Source organism: Perognathus longimembris, chromosome 7, assembly GCF_023159225.1.
Source record: "Perognathus longimembris pacificus isolate PPM17 chromosome 7, ASM2315922v1, whole genome shotgun sequence".
NCBI lineage: Eukaryota > Metazoa > Chordata > Mammalia > Rodentia > Heteromyidae > Perognathus > Perognathus longimembris.
The window spans coordinates 4,716,650-4,736,804 of record NC_063167.1 but is presented as its reverse complement, the minus strand read 5'-3'; the positions used below and the strand labels follow the sequence as shown (position 1 = coordinate 4,736,804).

Sequence of the window (20,155 nt, the reverse complement as noted above, 5' to 3'; positions counted from 1 at the left end):
CTACAAATACCCCACAGCCCAAGGAGCTGTGCGGCTACCTCCCTGTGAGAGCACCCACACTCTGTAAGAGGGTGCCCCTGCCCTTCTGCTTGTCTGTCTGCTTTTTGTCTGTCTGCTTGCCTGCTTGTTTACTAACTCAGCAAAGCTCCGCCAAGTTTTCCTACCATTGTGATGTCCAGAAACTTATTCTATGACCCAAGTCAAGGACCCTAAATGAAGAGTTCCTACCTTTAAAGGGAAGCTTCACTAGCACTCACCTCCGTCCAGTGACAGATCTACAGTCAATCCAAAAGATCTCGTCCCCCCCACCCCACCCCCTCCTTTTCTTTTCTTTTCCTCCTGGTGTCGGTACTAGGTTGGGTTTTGAACTTGACCTGGACACTACCACTTGAGTCACAGATCAACTCCTGGCTGTTTTGGTATTTAATTGGAGATAAGAGTCTCATAGACTTTCCTGGCCTTGACCCATGGTCAAAGCTAGGATTATAGGTATGAGCCACCATCATTGCCCAGCTTCAAAAAACAAATAAATTAGATATATAGCCAGTCCTGGGGTTTGAACTCAGGGCCTGGAGGCTGTCCCTGAGCAGTTTTGCTCACGCCTAGCGCTCTCCCACTTTGAGCCACATCTCCACTTCTGGTTTTCTGGCGGTTCATTGGAGATGAGCGTGACTGGCTTCTAACTGTGATCCCCAAATCTTAGCTTCCTAAGTAGCTAGGATGGCAGGCACAAGCCACCAGGGCCCGGCTTCAAACTATCCTTTGATGTTGTTTATCTCTCTCTAAAGTTGACGTCAGAGGCTACGGTTCTGTTGTCGTCACATTTCTCGGGAGCCGAGCTGGGCTCTGCTTCTTGGTAGTCGCTTGTGTAGATGAGATACGCTGTGGTTTCCAGTTCATCGTGCAGACCCATGGGCTCATCCTCTCCCCTTCGGCTGCTGAGTCAGCGCGTATTTTGTTTCTTATTCACAGAAAGCATTACGAACGGTTCCTGAGTTCGTCACCACTCTTGGCCCAATCTTTAGTCACTTTGGAACAACGGGTCCCTGGCTTCTTCATGGTAGACGCATGCTGCCCGGGGAAACCATTCGCTCTGATGCCAGCCCGCATGGCTCTCGGGCTGCCTGCGGTCCATGCTGTCTAGGTGTCCATCCTCTTGCAGCCAGTCCCCTGTTCATACAACAGCATGGAGCAGACGTGGGGTCATGGTGAAGAGTGGAGCCGGAGCTGGGGCACTGCAGGCTCTCATGCTGCTCAGTTCCTGGCCTCCTTTCCCCTTCCTCTCCCAGCGTTCCAGTAATATCAACAGATATGAGCAGACATCAGGCCAGTGCGAAGAATCCTGCTGTACTGCGTCATACACGCGGTGCAGAAAGCAACCCCGAAGTATCAGCTACTCTGAACCACTAGGAAACACTTCCAGTGTGAGAACAGAAGTCTCCGCTTGGTGCTGGCGGCTCAGCCCTGTGATCCTAGCGACTCAGGAGGAATGAGGCTCGAAGCCGGTCTGGGCAGCAAAGTCCAAGAGTGTCATCTCCAACAAACCAGCAAAAAGCTCAAAGGGGGGCTGTAGCCCAAGTTCTTGAGTGCCAGTCGTGAGCACAAAAGCTAAAGGAGAGTGCCTTGGCTCTGAGTTCAAGTCCCAGTACTGGCATGCACAGTGAGAGGAAAGGGGGGGGGAGGGGATGGTGCAGATGGCTCGTGTGGAAGGAGAGTGGCTCCCAGAGCTACCATTGAGCAGGTCCATAAAGACACTTGTTGGGGGCTGTCACCCTGGGGCCCACAAATGTCCAAAAAGCACAGGTAAAACTCAGGGGTTCTCTGAACTTAGTTGGAAAATTTCATCTGTGTTTTCACTCACTGCTAACAGAAATGTAGCATTTTCTTCCATGGTGAATGTAGAAATTCACAAGGCCAGATGATGAATCACTTCCCACACCCTTTCTTGCATTAACTGAAATGAATGTTGCTGAGTGAAATCTTTATTCCACATCACATTTCTTACAGGTTGTGCCAGATGCCATTTGCATTCATAATTAATTTAAAATCTGGGCTTCAATCTGTTAGTTGAAGAGACTATTACTACTTCACAGATTTTTGGTTTGGGATTTTCTTTTTCTTGTGCTGGTTTTTGAACTCAAAGAATTGAGCTCACTGGGCTTGATTTATCAACCGGTGCTCTACCACTTGAGCCATGCCTCCAGCCTTTTGGAGATGGAACCTCACAAATTTTTCTGCCCTACCTGGCTTAAAACCCCTGGTCCTCCAAAACAACAACAACAACAAACCTTGATCATCCTCTTCAAACCTTGCCTCTGGCTTCTTGAGCAGCTAGAATTAAAGATGTGAGCCACCAGTGTCTAGCTTCAGATTGGTTTTAAAAATACGCCACAAATTGTTATGTAAAACACTTGGTGGATATATTTTCAAAGCAGTTGTGATTCCCTTGAAATTGTGTAGACAGTTGTTCTGATAGAAATCCACTAGCTAGGGAGCTGGGAATGTGGCCTAGTGGTAGAGTGCTTGCCTCCTATACATGAAGCCCTGGGTTCGATTCCCCAGCACCACATCTATAGAAAAAGCCGGAAGTGGCGCTGTGGCTCAAGTGGTAGAGTGCTAGCCTTGAGCAGAAAGAAGCCAGGGACAGTGCTCAGGCCCTGAGTTCAAGGCCCAGGACTGGCAAAAAAAAAAAAAAAATCCACTAGCTGAAAGGTGCTGGGCACACACAGGCTGAGTCACTGGGAGCTGGGAGTGGAGGGCGAAAGGTGCTGAGCTGAGTCTCAGCACCCAGGGAGGAGGGGGAGGGTAAGCAGCTGGGCCCTGGCACCAGTCAGCCAAGCGTAACACCTCCCTCTCCTCCCCAGCAGCCAGGTGCCCCCGGCAAGCTGCCAGCTTCCGTGCGTCCTGGCCACGGAAGGCCGTGCAGCGTGTAACCGAGGATCAAAGATGGAGGACACCGGCCAGGGTGATTTCCATAGGGAAGAAACCTCTGCGTCATCAACAGGAAGGCCAGTGACAGGGCTTAGCAAATCCGTTCATTCGTGGGATAAAAGTTTATGGAACGGAGGGTGTAGCTCCGTGGCCAAGCAGGTGCTGCACGAGTGTAAGGCCCTGGGTTCAGATTCCGGTGGTGGTGTCATGGGCGAGTGAATGGATGGAGGTTTACTGCAGCCCTAACGTGCGCCGGTCCACTCTGGCTCCTCACTTGGAGCGTCTGGGGCAAGAGCAGAGATGGAGCCCGCAGAGCCTTGATAGTGCAAGCTAGCCAGCTCTTCCTGTTCCTCTACTTGGGCAGAGAAATAAGTAAGGGAAAGCACCCTGGCCTGGAGTTCAAGCCCCAGTACTGGTGCACACGCACGCGCACACACACACACGTGCACGCACACGCACACACGGTGTTTTTCTTATTTTCATGCATTAAAATAAAGAACTTCATGTCGTTTCCCCAATGCCACCGCTAAGCCCGAGGTGTGCGGGGGGCCTGCTGCGTCCTGGGCCGCGCCCTCGGTGTGTGGGAGGGACTGGAAGAAGGATCACAGCCCCGCTGCCCCCCCTCCAGCCCGTGGGGCCCACGGCGTCCTCGCAGCCCCCCACTGTGGAGGTGCCAGGCGTGCCTGCCACGTGGCCTGCGTGTGTGGCCCCAGAGCAGCGGGTGTGCCCTGGGCCCGCACTGCGTGATTGCCCCCGGGCACGCCACGCACTGTCACTGTGTGTGAGTGTGCACGCACACGTGTCTGCGATACCTGCGGGCCCCCGTGCCGCACGGCACGGGCTCCATGGAGCTGTGAGCTTTATTGCCCGTTCTGTAACTTCCGGATGTGTGGACGCGGCACGCGGGCGCCTTGGCGGACACGAGGGCTGGCCAGTGAACCCCGATGAGCCGCGTCCACGTACGGAGGCGCCGTGCGGCGCGGTGGGGCAGGAGGGGGGAGGGCAGGAGGAGGGAGGGCAGGCGGAGGGAGGGCAGGGACACGAGGCCGAGGCAGTGGCTAGCCTCCCGCGCTCCCTCCTGTCCCCTTCCCAAACTCTTCTTGGCATCACCATGTAGGTGTGACCTTGACTGTGACCTCAGACTTCAGGCAGGCATGGAAACACTGGATCGTGAAAGGATAGATCTTCCAAGTAGTTGAAAAAACAACCACCCTGTGTATACCACCTTTATTAACTATTTATAAAGAGTGACTTCAGGACAGATTAGCCTTGCATTCAGCCTAGCTGAAGGGCCCCCCCCCCCACTTCCTTCCTAAAAGTGTTCTTCGTCTTTGTAGAGCACTGGAGACTCCTTACCGTCACATCCAAAGTTGCTCTTTCCTAAGGTACTTGGCACAAGATCCATCGTAACCAAGTAAAGCGGGATCCATTCGCCGTGGACTGCAATGAAACCCCTTTTAATACGGGGGGGGGGGGGCTGACGGGGCTGGTGGGCTTGCAGTCTTCACTGACGGCGGGGGTGGGGGGTGGGGGGTGGGGGGAGTGCTTCGTGTGTTCCCTCATTGCATTTGGAAGATCAGGAGGCTGACACGGATGAAGCCCTGGGATGGGTGTTTCAAAGCAAGTGAAGATCCGGCTGAGTCTCAGTGTCGGCTGGATGTGGTTTTGTGCCCCTTGATTTCTATCACCCAGCCTGGGGGCCTGCGGAAGGGAGGGTGCACGGGCCCTCGGGGCCGGGGAAGCTGCGGTTCCGGTTGATCTTGAACATCTGGCACAGGCCCCGGGTCAGTGGCAGTGGCAGGAAGGCCGGGAAGCGGAGGTGACCGTTCCGCCCGCGGAGAGGAGTGCCGAGTATTTGCCGAGTATTCGCATAAAGGAGCCCGGGGAAATGTCACCCCATGTCACCCCTCGGCACTCATGCAAATGAGGGGCCCGGGGAGGCCCAAGGAGGTGATCGGCAGTCTGATTCTTACCGTAGGACGCGCTGACATTCAGCCAGCTCTGTCAGCCGGGGCAGGGGGACCCCTCAAATATCACGAGTGGCGTGCGTTCCTCCCGCCCCCCCCCCCCCCCGCGGCCGCGGGCCCTGCGGGTGTTGTGTGGATGGCAGTGTGGGAAGCTGACCTGGGACTTTTCAAAATAGCATCTCAGAGCACTGGGCACGTTCTAGAACCAGCGTGGGAGCCATGCTCCTCGCGTGGACCCTCGCCAGAGGAGGCCACGGCCACTCACTGTGTCCATCCAGCAGGGCTGCGAACATGGAGTCATCCGGAGGTGAGGAAATCTCTCCACGGTCACACAAGCACCGTGGCAGAGACTAGATTCTATCCCACGCGGCCTGAGACGGCAAAGCGTGGGCTCAGGGTCTACTCACTGCTCCATTGCAGGGCGCGTCTGTGTACGTGTGTGCGCGCGCGCGCGTGTGTGCATGGGTGTGGACAAAATGACAGCATGGGGTATCAAGTCATAACGTCCATGAAGCCAGGTTGTGAGGGACCGCCCTGTCCTCTTAGCTTCTGGGGGGCCGGGGTGTGAGGACCGCACCGCGAAGCCAGCCGGGGTGGGAAAGCCTGTGCAATTCTTCTCGCCAGTTAATCATCAAAAAGCCAGAGTGGAGCCGTGACCCAAGGGGTAGAGCGCCAGGCTTGCTCAAAAGAGCCAGACAAGAGGGAGAGACCGAGTCCGAGCCCAGTACTGCCACAGACAGAAAACAAACCCGCACCGCGGTACCATCTCACGCATACGAAGACGACTGGAATTTTTTCAATGGAAAATGTGGCAGTGTTCGTGGAAGCCCGGAGCCGGCGAAGGCGCGAAGCGGAAGCCTGGAACTCTCGGACACAGAGGAGTTGCCATTCGGTGTGGCAGAGCCATCTCTACACATCCCTCCGACGGAACCCGCACAAAGGTCTCCACTAAACCCAGACGTGAGCGTGCACTGCTCACGAGTGCCCGGACCAGAACCCTCTGTGCTCACCAGCTGAGAGAAGGTGCGAGAACATAGCGCAGAACATTACTTAGCCTTGGAAAGGAACGAAGTTCTGCCGCACACACCATGAGCAAACCTTGCAAACATGGGCCACGTCGAAGCAGGCAGCCGTGGAAGAGCACGTGTCATGTGACCATAGCCAATGACCTGTTCAGCAAGGACAAATTCAGAGACTGGAAAGTAGGGTCCTCGGCCCAGGGCAGGTGGGGGGAATGACGCCTCTCAGATCCTACCGTTCCCTCCTCTTCCCCTTCCTCTTTTAAAAATTAAAGTTCTGATTTGCTTCCAGGAACTCCGCTTTGCCCAAGAATGTCACGTGACCCCCGTGAGCGGTCATTTCCCCTTGTCCCCCCTCCCTCCATCTCTTCCCCCTCTTCCCCCTCCCCAGGCGTCCTGGGTTCCAGTCCTGCTCCCTGTCCTGCGGATTGGATGCTCTGTCTGGACGCATGGCTGCGGTCTCCCGGAGCCTCAGGGGGATGGTCACAGTGCTGGCTCAAGTGCGGGGCCCGGGGCCCCTCCTTGTGACCGCGGGGTGAGGGGGGGGCCCCAAGGCTGACGCTTCCTTTGAAGTGGGGTTATCTCGCCAAGGCCGGCAGGAGACGTGACCAGCTTTGACGTGGAGAGGTGTGGTAAGCCACCCAACGGTTTCCAGAGTCCTCTGAGAGATCTCACCGGTGGACCTGCGTTCCCAGAAGTACTTCAAGTGTCAGCAAGTGGCGGTGGTGATGCTGAGGTCACCCAGTGAATGAGCCACTGCGCGCACGCACACACACACACACACACTCACACACACACCAGCACACACACACACACACACCAGCACAGGTGGGGGGGTGCTTTCCCCAGGAGGCCCCGCCCACCTGAGTCACTGCCTCCCACCCGTGTGAACTCACTCCCCGGTGAACTCGCTCACTGCTGAGCAGCGCACACTTCTGCTCTGCCCTGGCGTCTCCAGGTTTGTGCCTTTGGGGATGGGCTGGGGGGCTGGGGGGGGGCGGGGGGGGCGGGAGGATGCACTTGGATCTTAGGGAACATTTTGAGACTCTCTTTCCTTCTGATTTATGGTAACCTCTCTCTAAAACCCCACTCCACAGAGGGCAAAGAAAAGCGGCTTTTCTTTGAACTCTCTCGTTCTCTACAAGCTCAGTTCTCGAAACAGACAAGTCTTCCTCTGTGGTGAAGGATCCGTGATGATGAACGGGCAGGGAGCTCGTCCTAGCTCCCGGGTGAGGTGTCCGCAGAGGAGGCGGGACCAAGGCTGGCCTGTCGCTGCGATGGCCGCAGGCCACGCACCGGCTGGACTCTGGCTCTCAGCCAGCAGCGCCCTGGGGGAGGTTTTGGTTTGGCTGGTTTTGTGTGCTGGTCCTGGGCCTTGAACTCGGGGCCTGGGTGTTGTTCCTTAGCTTTCTCACTCAAGGCTGGCACTTTGCCTCTTGAGCTACAGCTCCGCTTTTTTGTGGTTCATTGGAGAGAAAGAGTCTCAAGGACTTTCCTGCCCCGCTGCCTTCAAGCTGTGATCTTCAGTAGCTAGGATGACAGGCGTGAGCCACTGGCTCTGGGGTCTCACGTGGATGTCAACGCTTAGGGTCCCCGAAAATCCCAGACACCCCTACCACTGACAGGTCTGCGTTTTACAGACATCATTGGAAAGTTCACTCCTGGGCTTTGGCAACTTACCCTCCTCTTGCAGAAGGGTCTATGGATTTGTTATTTTTCCATCATGGATACCCCACTATTCATTGCTCCCTAACACCTCCGAGTCACAGGCCCGTGGTTGGAATCTCCGGGATTCTGGAAGGAGAAACAGCCCCTCCTGGGCAATGCTTCCGTTTCGCAGGCCAGGCGCGCTCCTTCGCTGGCAAGGCGGGAGAAGCGGGTTCCGAGCGCACCTCCGCGCGGTGTCGCCATGGGAGGAGCCTGCTACCGCGTGGCGTCCGCCGTGCTGCTGCTCGTGAACTTGGAGAGGACCAGTTCCCTGCAGGCTGCCTGTAGCAGTTGTGCCGCTGGTGAGTCTCGAGTGAACACGAGCACACACCGGTGTCCTGGGGTCACCTGTCCGTCGGGGCTGGGTCTGCTTTGGGGGACGGGTGGTTCATTGACTTGGCGAGGGTGATTGGATGCTACCCACCAGCTCTACTCAGCCTCTGGGTGTCAGCTCTTTCCGAGGAGGGATTGTCGGCTAGGATGGATGAGGCGGGCGTAGGACAATAGCATACAGCCCCAGGTCAGCTCAGCTCCTGGGTTCTGGCGGCAGGGCGGGGAGCAGGCCGGGGCTGGGCAGGAGGCGGAGCGGCTTCAGCAGTGAGAAAGTCAGCTGCTCTCAGAGCTCGGGGCAGTAGCGCGGCCAGGCTGGAGTCCTGATCACCTCCAGGATCAACCAGGGGAAATCAGTCTATGTTTTTCAGTAGATAAGGGAAAACTGTCTTTCTCTTGATTTGTTGTGGGTGGTGGTATTTCTAAGTCTTTGATTTGGCTGAGGATAATCTTGAAAATGTATGCTATTAAAAAAGTCAGCTGGGGGGTGGGGCGGGGCGGTGGCCAGGGGCTCATGCCTATAGTCCTAGCTACTCAGAAGGCTGAGCTCTGAGGACCACGGTTCAAAGCCAGGCTAGGCAAGAAAATCTGTGACACAATTATCTCCAATTAACTACCAGAAAACCAGAAGTGGAGCTGTGGCTCAAAGTGGTAGAGTGCTAGCCTTGAGCACAAAGCTCAGACACAGCACCTAGGCCTTGGGCTCAAGCCCCAGGACTGGTAGGTACACAGACACACACACACACACACAATCAATGGACAAAGTAAATGGCCATCACTGTGACATCTAGAAAATAAATGATGCTGATTTTCTTGTGACCACCCTGGGGCTTTGCATGACTGCGCCTTGCCGCACAATTCCACCTGTCCCCTGCTCCCGCCAGGTACCTTCTGCAGGAGAGACGGAAGCCAGCTGTGCACACCCTGCCCCGCAAGCAGCTACTCCAGCACGGCCGGGCAGAGGGCCTGCCGCCTGTGCCGGGCGTGCGAAGGTACGGGAGGGCGGCGGGAGGGCTCGCGCCGTTCAGCCTGCTGACCGTCTCTACTGCAGTCTTCAGCACCAGCCAACCCCCGTGGCTTGCACCTGTAATCCAGCCACTCAGCGTGCTGAGAGCTGAGGATCACAGTTCAAAGTCAGCCTGGGGAAGGAAAGTCTAGGAGACATTTATCTCCAGGGAAGCAGCAAAAAGCCAGAAGTGGAGCTGGGGCTCAAGTGGTAGAGTGCTAGCCTTGAGCAGAAAAGTTAAAAAACACAGCTCCCCGGCCCTGAGTTCAAGACCCAGGACCAGCTCCCACACACAAAAAGAAAAACAAATCTTAGGCATCATAGGTGCTGATCATTCGGTCAATGGTCTAGCTAAGTGGGATGATTTCTGCTCATAGTGGCAATTACTTTGTGTTGAGCTTTGTAAATAGCAGAGGAGATGTCTGTATGAAAGGGGAGGTTTTAAATTTGTGAAGTATAAAAATGTCTTGATGGAGGTCTCAAGGTTGGGAGGCTAGGTCAGCCTGAGCTACAGAGCAAGACCCTGTCTCAAAACAAAGTAAGCATTGTATGATACTGTAAAATCTTCTTTGGATCTGTTGTGGGGCTTGAACTCAGGGCCTGGGCACGGTCCCTGAGGTCTTTTTTGCTCAAGGCTAGTGTCTACCACTCTGAGCCACAGCTCCACTTCTGGTTTTCTGGTGGTTAACTGGAGGTAAGTCTCACGGACTTCCCTGCCTGGGCCAGCTTTGAACCATGACCCTCAGATCTCAGCTTCCTGAGTAGCTAGGATGACAGGCGTGAGCCACCGGCGCCTGGCTGTACAAATCTTTAGAACATTGTAAGTAAGCCAGGTGGCAGTATCCTACTCTTGTCCTCCTAGCTACGTGGAGGGCTGAGATGAGGTGGATCACAGTCCCAGGCCAGCCCAGGCAGAAAAGTCCACGAGGCTCCATCTCTACAGAAGGAAACTGGACACCGTTTATGTGCGCCTGTGTTCCTAGCAACTATGGGAAGCCTGAAGTAGGTGGCTCAGTGCAGGCTCAGGATAGGGAGGGGCTATCCTAAAGTTAACAGCACAAAACTGTGCCGGAGGCATGTCTCAGCAGAATAGCACCAGCCTCCCAAGCACAGGACAGTACACGTTTGCTTCTTGGACTTGGAGGCCGGGTGTCGCGAAACACTGGGGGGCTTTGCAGGTCTTTTCAGGGTCAAGAAGGAATGTTCCTCCACCGGCAACACGGAGTGTGAGTGCATCTCGGGATTCCGCTGCCTGGGGCCAGGCTGCTCCCAGTGTGAACCAGACTGCCAGCCAGGTCAAGAGTTCACCGGGGCAGGTAGGCGCCCGCTTCCTGTCCCAGCTCGTCGCGGCTTAGAGCCTCAGCAGCGAGGTCGGCGGGGGACATTTGTGCCATGCTTTAGTGAAGGACGTATTTGAATCAAAGTCGAGCTCTTTCTCCTAGGTTTGAAACCAGGCCCCGGGGTGATGGGTAGAAGCGCAGTTCTCTGCATGCTGTAGACATAGTGTCCTAGCAGGCTCTGCCCAGGCGGCCCCGGGACAGCCTGCCGGGGTTCCGTCCCCAGTGGGGTTTCTGTGCGCCTCAGGAGGGATGCGAGGAAATGCTGACGTGTCTCCTTCTCCCTTGTCCCCGAATGCCAGGCTGTGCAGACTGCTCCTTTGGGACATTTAATGACCAGGGAAGTAACACCTGTCGACCCTGGACAAAGCAAGTATCATTTCATTTTGCTTACGCAATAAAGGAACCGGGGAAGCGGGGGTCTCTCGGCTTTGCCGGCCATGTCAGCTCTCAGCCTCTGGAGGGGCTAGGATCACAGGCGTGAGCCGGGGCGCCCCGCCAGACCCCGTGTCCCTCTGTAAGGCGGCAGAGCACCCCCCCCCCACTGGCACGGGTGCTCCTCCCCCTGCGGGCCCCTTGGGCAGTGCCAGGGCTCGGCTGTGAGGGAGGAGGGGGCGGGGCTTGTGATAAAGGAGGGGGCGGGGCTTGAGACAGGTCAGCTGTGAGGAAGGAGGGGGCGGGGCTTGTGAGGAAGGAGGGGCAGGGCTTGAGACAGGTCAGCTGTGAGGAAGGAGGGGGCGGGGCTTGTGAGGAAGGAGGGGCGGGGCTTGAGACAGGTGAGTTGTAAGGAAGGAGGGGGCGGGGCTTGTGAGGAAGGAGGGGTGGGGCTAGAGATAGGTCAGCTGTGAGGAAGGAGGGGGCAGGGCTTGTGAGGAAGGAGGGGCGGGGCTTGAGACAGGTCCGCTGTGAGGAAGGAGGGGTGGGGCTAGAGATAGGTCAGCTGTGAGGAAGGGGGCGGGGCTTGTGAGGAAGGAGGGGTGGGGCTAGAGATAGGTCAGCTGTGAGGAAGGAGGGGGCAGGGCTTGTGAGGAAGGAGGGGCGGGGCTTGAGACAGGTCCACTGTGAGGAAGGAGGGGGGCTTGTGAGGAAGGAGGGGGCGGGGCTTGAGAGGTCAGCTGTGAGGAAGGGGGCGGGGCTTGTGAGGAAGGAGGGGCGGGGCTAGAGACAGGTCAGCTGTGAGGAAGGAGGGGGCTGGGCTTGTGAAGAAGGAGGGGGCGGGGCTTGAGACAGGTCAGCTGTGAAGGAGGGGGCGGGGCTTGTGAGGAAGGAGGGGGCGGGGCTTGAGACAGGTCAGCTGTGAGGACGGAGGGGGCGGGGCTTGTGAGGAAGGAGGGGGCTTGTGAGGATGGAGGGGCGGGGCTTGAGACAGGTCAGCTGTGAGGACGGAGGGGGCGGGGCTTGTGAGGACGGAGGGGGGGGGCTTGAGACAGGCAGGCACAGCCCCCGGGGCTCTGTCACCCGCCGGCCCAGCCCCGCTCCCTGCCGGGGAGAAAGAAGAGCTCAGTTAGGTGTGGGAAGTGGGGTACAGGCCAGCGACGCGTGCGGGAAGCAAGCTGAGGGGTTCTGCGCACCCTCTGCCCGCGGCTGGGTGCCCTGTCGGGACAGATGGCGGAGCTCTCCGTCCAGTCCTCCGCACCCAGGCGGATGCTCTGAGCGCGCTTCTCTCCACCGTCTCAGCTGCTCCTCGGATGGAAAGTCTGTCCTTGTGATGGGGACCCGGACCCGTGATGTGATCTGCGGCCCGGCCCTGGCCGTCTCCTCTCCAGGTACCCTCCGCCATCCCGCCGGCCCCGCAACAGCCGGGGACGGGGCCTGGGGCCGTGGTGGGGGCTGGGGGCGGGCGCGCCCGTCACCCCGGGGTTTAACAGACGGAGGCCGGGGGGCGGCCACCCAGGGCGGCGCTGGGCTGTGAACGCGCGCCAAAGGAAATAAGAGGGGCTGGGAACGTGGCCTCGTGGTAGAGCGCTCGCCTCGTGTACGTGAAGCCCTGGGTTCGATTCCCCAGCACCACATATATGGAAAAAGCCAGAAGGGGCGCTGTGGCTCAAGCGGCGGAGTGCTAGCCTTGAGCAAGAAGCAGCCAGGGACAGTGCTCAGGCCAGGACTGGGGGGGGAAAAAAAAAAAAGAGAAGAAGAAGAGAAATGTAATGTAACCCTTCTGTACTTCACTTGGACAATAAAGACAAAAAATAAGAAAACAGGAAGAGCACAGAGAAAAAACTTCAAGCTGATTCTTAAAAATATCGATGAAATTGAAGGGCATCTAGAAATACGACAAAGAAAAAGAGGAGGCAGATTAGCAATTTCGAGAATGAAGAAAGAGCTAATTACTACAGACCCTGCAGACACGAAAACATATTAGGGACATAGACTTCCCATACAGAAAAATAAATAGGATAGGAAAGAAAGCCAGAGGGGGGAAATAAAAGCAGAGAGGAGGGGAAGGGAGGGAAGGGGAGACAGCGGGGCACTGTCTGGGCGGCTCTCCCCGCACGGCCCATGCAGATGTGCCCACAGCTGCGACCTCCGGGGCCTTCATAGACCCCCCCTGGTTTTCTGAGATCATTGTTCAATAGAAGTCAGCCTGCGGCTAGGCTCACCCCAAATAGCTATGGAGCCTTGGGGAACACCAAGGAAAGGGGGTTCTGGGGCCCTCCATTCTCCATCTGCTACACAGGCCGAGCTGCTTCACTGTCATGGCTTCTGGGGGCAATGGTTGTTTTTTGTTCTTTTTTTTTTTTTGCCAGTCCTGGGCCTTGGACTCAGGGCCTGAGCACTGTCCCTGGCTTCTTTTTGCTCAAGGCTAGCACTCTGCCACTTGAGTCACAGCACCACTTCTGGCGTTTTCCATACATGTGGTGCTGAGGAATCGAACCCAGGGCTTCGTGTATACGAGGCAGGCACTGTACCACTAGGCCACCTTCCCAGCTCGCAATGGTTCTTTTGCTTTTGAGTTCATTTGAGTTGTGATGGCATCCATGATAGCATCAGTGTGATAACCCTGGTGTGAGGGTGTGTGTGTGATGACACTGATAGGATGGTATTGGTGTGATGACACTGGTGTGATGGCTGTGGTGTGATAACAGTGGCATGATGGTGGTGTGTGATGGCAGTGGTGTGATGTCACTGGTGTGATGACCCTGGTGTGATGGCGCTGGTGTGGTGACCCTGGTGTGATAAGTGGTGTGATAACAGAGGTGTGATGACACTTGTTGGGGTCAGCTGCACCTTTAAGGGGCCACAGCTGACCTCAGCCTGTCCCTCCCCTTCCTGTCTTTAACAGGAAGAGAAGGAAGTCTGACATCACTTGAGGGACAGCCCCTTGGGACCAATCAGGGGCCCCTCTCTTGTGCCCACCTTTGGGGTATATCTGGGAGGCTCCTCATTTGAATAGACAGAAGCCCTAGAGGTTTTTCTCTAGGGACCCACGCGTCCGTGTCGTTCTTGGCGGCTTTGGGGCACCCTGCGACCACACGCCACCGAGGCTACCCGTGGCCATCGCTCCCGCGTGAGCGATCATGGACCACCCAGGAAGGGGCGGACAAGCCGCTTCCCCCCCTAAGCGAGGGGAAGTCGAGAGAGAGAGCCCACAACACTGATGTGATAACCCTGGTTTGATGGCGCTGGTGTGGTGACCCTGGTGTGATGGTGCTGGTGTGATGACCCTGGTGTGATGGTGCTGGTGTGATGACCCCGGTGTGATGGCGCTGGTGTGATGACCCCGGTGTGATGGCGCTGGTGTGATGACCCTGGTGTGATGGCGCTGGTGTGATGACCCTGGTGTGATGGCGCTGGTGTGATGACTCTGGTGTGATGGTGCTGGTGTGATGACCCTGGTGTGATGGCGCTGGTGTGGTGACCCTGGTGTGACGGTGCTGGTGTGATGACCCTGGTGTGATGGCACTTGTGTGACGGCGCTGGTGTGGTGACCCTGGTGTGATGGCGCTGGTGTGGTGACCCTGGTGTGATGGCGCTGGTGTGGTGACCCTGGTGTGATGGCACTGGTGTAATGGCGCTGGTGTGATGACCCTGGTGTGACGGTGCTGGTGTGATGACAGTGGTGTAATGACCCTGGTGTGATGGCACAGGTGTGATGACCCTGGTGTGATGGTGCTGGTGTGATGACCCTGGTGTGATGGCACTTGTGTGATGGCGCTGGTGTGATGACTCTGGTGTGATGGCACTGGTGTAATGGTGCTGGTGTGATGACCCTGGTGTGACGGTGCTGGTGTGATGACAGTGGTGTAATGACCCTGGTGTGATGGCACAGGTGTGATGACCCTGGTGTGATGGCGCTGGTGTGGTGACCCTGGTGTGATGGTGCTGGTGTGATGACACTTGTGTGATGGCACTGGTGTAATGGCGCTGGTGTGATGACCCTGGTGTGATGGCGCTGGTGTGATGACCCTGGTGTGATGGCGCTGGTGTGATGACTCTGGTGTGATGGTGCTGGTGTGATGACCCTGGTGTGATGGCGCTGGTGTGGTGACCCTGGTGTGATGGCGCTGGTGTGGTGACCCTGGTGTGATGGCACTTGTGTGATGGCGCTGGTGTGGTGACCCTGGTGTGATGGTGCTGGTGTGGTGACCCTGGTGTGATGGCGCTGGTGTGGTGACCCTGGTGTGATGGCACTGGTGTAATGGCGCTGGTGTGATGACCCTGGTGTGACGGTGCTGGTGTGATGACAGTGGTGTAATGACCCTGGTGTGATGGCACAGGTGTGATGACCCTGGTGTGATGGCGCTGGTGTGGTGACCCTGGTGTGATGGTGCTGGTGTGATGACACTTGTGTGATGGCACTGGTGTGATGGCGCTGGTGTGGTGACCCTGGTGTGATGGCACAGGTGTGATGACCCTGGTGTGATGGTGCTGGTGTGATGACCCTGGTGTGATGGCACTTGTGTGATGGCGCTGGTGTGATGACTCTGGTGTGATGGTGCTGGTGTGATGACCCTGGTGTGATGGCGCTGGTGTGGTGACCCTGGTGTGATGGTGCTGGTGTGATGACTCTGGTGTGATGGCACTGGTGTAATGGTGCTGGTGTGATGACCCTGGTGTGACGGTGCTGGTGTGATGACAGTGGTGTAATGACCCTGGTGTGATGGCACAGGTGTGATGACCCTGGTGTGATGGCGCTGGTGTGGTGACCCTGGTGTGATGGTGCTGGTGTGATGACACTTGTGTGATGGCACTGGTGTAATGGCGCTGGTGTGATGACCCTGGTGTGACGGTGCTGGTGTGATGACAGTGGTGTAATGACCCTGGTGTGACGGCGCTGGTGTGGTGACCCTGGTGTGATGGCACTTGTGTGACGGCGCTGGTGTGGTGACCCTGGTGTGACGGCGCTGGTGTGGTGACCCTGGTGTGACGGCGCTGGTGTGACGACCCTGGTGTGATGGCACTTGTGTGACGGCGCTGGTGTGGTGACCCTGGTGTGACGGCGCTGGTGTGGTGACCCTGGTGTGATGACCCTGGTGTGATGGTGCTGGTGTGATGACCCTGGTGTGATGGCACTTGTGTGATGGCGCTGGTGTGATGACCCTGGTGTGATGGCGCTGGTGTGGTGACCCTGGTGTGACGGCGCTGGTGTGGTGACCCTGGTGTGACGGCGCTGGTGTGGTGACCCTGGTGTGACGGCGCTGGTGTGGTGACCCTGGTGTGACGGCGCTGGTGTGGTGACCCTGGTGTGACGGTGACTGCTGCCCCTCTCTCTGCCCAGGTCCCTCTCCACAGGGCCTCGCCGTCTTCGCGGTGCTGATGGCAGCCACGGCACTGGCGCTGCTCTTCGTCTTCATCCTCCGGCTCTCCGTGGTGAGGTGGAGCCGGAAGCCATGCCTGCACATCTTCAAACGACGACGTAAGCCGACCCCGCGCGGCGGGCAGCCCCTGGGAGGGATCCGAGTGAGGGAAGCGAGGACCCGGGGTTGTTTTTTTAAATTATGATAACAAGGTTGGGTTGGGCACAGCGGGGCAGGCCCGCCGTCCCGGAACCGGGGAGGCTGAGGCCCAGGTGAGCGTGCTGCCTGGTGACATCCTGTCTTAAAAATCCAAAAGCAGTCTGGCATCCGTGGCCCTTGCCTGTAATCCCAGCTACTTAGGAGGCAGCCGTGCAGGAAAGTCCACGAGACTCTCATCTCCAATGAACCACCAGAAGACCAGAAGTGGTAGAGCACTAGCCTTGAGCAAACGCTAAGGACGGCGCCTAGGCCCTGAATTCAAACCCCACGACTGACCAGCACGTATCACTCAGCTAAGCAAACAGAAACAGAAGCCCCCGGGGTTAAGGCAGGGCATTTTCCCAGAGGGGCCCCCCTGGCATGTGTGTACCCCAGTTTATTGTACCATGCATCTACCGAGGAATCCCTTGGTGGCTTCCAGTTCTCTATTCTCATATCTAAAGCTGCTAGGGGGGGATTAGGTTTTGAGTGGCCCTATATGTTATACAGCTAAGAGAATGCAATTGTAGCACCATGTGCTAACATGTAACTTTAAGAAACCACAAAGGAAAGAAGTGACCGAACTCCTTTCCAGAAGGAATCGTACATTTTCACCCTCACAAGCAAAGGATGAAAGATTCAACTATTCTGCGTCACTGCCAGCATTTTGTATTGCTACAGTGTGTGTGTGTGTGTGTGTGTGTGTGTGAGTGAGTGACACAGAGAGAGACAGAGAGACAGAGAGAGAGTATGTGTGTGTCCTGGTACTTGAACTCAGGATCTGGGCACTGTCCCTGAGCTGCTCAAGGCTAGAGCTCTACCACTTAAGCCACAGCTCTATTTCTGGCCTTTTTGGTAGCTAACTGGAATCCCATTTTCCTGCCTGAACTGGTTCTAGACCATGATCCTCAGGTCTCATCCTCCCGAGGAGCTAGGATTACAGACATGAGCCCCAGCCCCTGGCTCAACTTGTTTTTGTTTTATTACTGGGCCTTGAACTCAAGACCTCATGCCTGCTAGGCTAGCATTCTGCTGCTAAGCTACACCTCTAGCGCACTTTCTTGCTGTTTTTGCTTCTTTCCCAGGCTCACATTCATACCCTAGTCTTCCTATTTTAGGGTTTTTGTCATTGCTGGTAGAACTTTATCCAAAACAACCGTCTAGTCTCTCATCAGTGTTGCTGCAGAGATGAAATTATGGACTGCCGGAATGAATCCACATTTGTGTCTGACATAGGGATATTTACGCTATAGTGGCTCAAGGTCAAGACATGTTTTAAGTCGTTGTAGAAAATAAAGAAATTAGTTTTCAAAGGAGAAAGTCAATCCTTAGGAAAAGCTTAGACGTGCTATTCACCTCATTGTGGGTGTGTTTGTTGAATAAAAGGCGAGTGGAGAACATTTGCTGCTCAGAGCTGTTCTGGATGAGCTGGGTGGCGTGGTTCAAGCGGTGGAGAGCCCGGCTAGCCAGTGCAAGGCCGGGGTTTAAACCGCAGCGCTGCTGCTGTGATGGGTGGCAAGGGTCACGTGGTCAGAAGAGGTCGTAACGGACGGCTCTGTTTGCTTTTGAGCGTTCAAGGCGCCAGCACGCACGGCCCAGGAGGAAGACGGCTGCAGCTGCGGCTTCCCGCAGGAGGAGGAGGGAGGGGGGCATCTGTGACGTGGGAATCCCGAGGAGCCCCGGCGCCCCCACCCTCCTGGCCTGAACTATGTCACACGACGGACGCCCCAGCAAGCTGGTCCTGGTGCTACGGAGTTGGTTCCTTGAAAATAGACTACGGGACCGAGTGGGTAGCACAGGAGGAGGCGTTTTATAAATACCACCTCACAGGCCTGAGCTACTTGCTGTGTTCTTATTTTGTTTATGTAGAGGGACTGGGGCTTGAACTCAGAGCCTCATGCTTTCAATTGGCTTATTTCCTCAAGGCTGGAACTTTACCCCTCGAGCCACAGCTCTACTTATGGCTTTTGGCTTGCTCGTTGGAGGTCAGAGTGACAGACTTTGCTGGCTTTGAACCACGATCCTCAGATCCACAGGGGCTAGGATGACGGGCGTGAACCACCAGCCTTTGCCCAGGCTGGTTTTTATTTTTGTTTGCTTGTTTTTTATTTGCCACAGGTGATCATTCCAATCACCAAGCTAACAAATGTATTATATTATACATGACGTTATACATTATATAGTTTTAAGTAATGTTGGACTTGACATGTTTGAAAATATGATAGATGACGAGGAGCCCTAAAACTCTGTTATTTAGTTCTGCTTGAGGACTCTGTGAAAATGGTATTATGCTGTGTCTTGTTTTAATCATTGAAAATTGTCTTTTTGTTGTTGTTGTTGTTGCCAGTCCTGGAGCTTGAACTCAGGGCCTGAGCACTGTCCCTGGCTTCTTTCTGCTCAAGGCTAGCACTCTGCCACCTGAGCCACAGCGCCACTTCCAGCTTTTTCTATATATGTGGTGCTGAGGAATCGAACCCAGGGCTTCAAGCATGCGAGGCAAGCGCTCTACCCCCAGGCCATATTCCCAGCCCCCTGGAAGTTACCTTTATATGAGACTTTCACCTTTCAGTGTGCCGATTTCATTTCACAATAGGTGATGCCTTTCGGTTTTGTTTTTCTGTATGTCCGGAGCTTGAACTCAGGGTCTCATGCTCAGCTTTTTGCTCATGGCTGGTGCTCCACCAACTTGAGCCATGCCTCCACTTCCAGCTTTTTGGTAATTAATTGGAGATGAGCCTGATTTTCCGACCCCAGCTAGTTCGAATCATGATCCTCACATCTCAGCCTCTTAGTGGCTGGGATTATGATCACGTGTCACCTGCACCAGAAAGACAATTGTTTAGTTTGCAATAATAATAGCATAGTTTCTTCCTTTTCTAGTCCAGGCTTGACTTATTTCTTGGATTTAATATGATAGTCTTATTAATAGAGAATACTTTTAGCTTTTCTAAAATATATTTACTCCCATTAAGAGAGTTCCCTTCCTGGTTTGTGAAGAGGGTTTTTTTTTTTGTATTTTGTTATTATAAAGGGGATGTACAAAGGGGTTACAGTTATATAAGTCAGGTGAAAAGTGCATTTCTTTTTGGACAATGTCACGCCTTCCTTTCCTCTCTCCCAGGTTTTCCCTCCCACCCCACCCACAAGTTGTACAGTTCATTTTCCACATAGCGTCCAGTGAGTCCCACTGCTGCATTAGTTCACCCATTGTCCCTCCATTTCTGTGGCCCCTTGCCCTCCCGAAGACAGATCAATGATCAAATAAGACAAAAGGAAAAGAAAACAAACGCAGTAACAAAGAAAAAACCTCTTGTTTCCCTTGCCTGGAGTTCATTTTGATAAATATGATTTGATATGATCATACTCACGTAGGTTTTGCCACGTTGTATTAAGAGTTTATTTATGCCAGTCCTGGGCTTGAACTTGGCCTGAGCACTGTCCCTGGCTTCTTTTTGCTCAAGGTTAGCACTCTACCACTTGAGCCACAGCGCCACGTCCAGTTTTTTGGGATACTTCATTGGAGTTAAAAGCCTCACAGACTTTCTCTTCCAGGCTGGCATTGAACCTCAATCCTCAGACCTCAGCTTCCTGAGTAGCTAGGATTACAGGGGTGAGCCACTACTGCCTGTCTATCTGTCTGTCCTGTCCTGACCTATCCTATCCTGTCCATCCATCTATTTGCCAGTCCTGGGGCTTGAACTCAGGGCCCGAGCACTGTCCCTGAGCTTCCTTTTGCTCCAGGCTAGCCCTCTGCCACTTGAGCCACAGTGCCACTTGAGCTTTTTCTGTGTATGCGGTGCTGAGGAATCGAACCCAGGGCTTCGTGCATGCGAGGCCAGCACTCCACCTCTAGGCCACATTCCCAGCCCCTTATTGATTTGTTAATGTTTTTGGGTTGGGTTTTGTTTGTTTTGAGACAAGC

General features: G+C 55.4%; 1 protein-coding gene across 2 annotated transcripts; it reads left to right on the top strand.

Moving 5' to 3' along the window:
• Positions 1–7,697: 7,697 nt before the first annotated feature.
• Positions 7,698–17,892, top strand: Tnfrsf9 (TNF receptor superfamily member 9). Of its 2 annotated transcripts, XM_048350168.1 has the most exons (7): positions 7,698–7,926; positions 8,839–8,946; positions 10,139–10,276; positions 10,600–10,666; positions 11,975–12,063; positions 16,017–16,154; positions 17,804–17,892. In XM_048350168.1, exons 1-7 carry the CDS (start codon positions 7,827–7,829, stop codon positions 17,890–17,892), a joined length of 729 nt encoding a protein of 242 aa, XP_048206125.1. In that variant the 5' UTR covers positions 7,698–7,826. The 2 variants fall into 2 exon arrangements, with proteins under 2 accessions (XP_048206125.1, XP_048206126.1); XM_048350169.1 differs by lacking the exon at positions 8,839–8,946.
• The last annotated feature ends 2,263 nt before the right edge of the window (positions 17,893–20,155 follow it).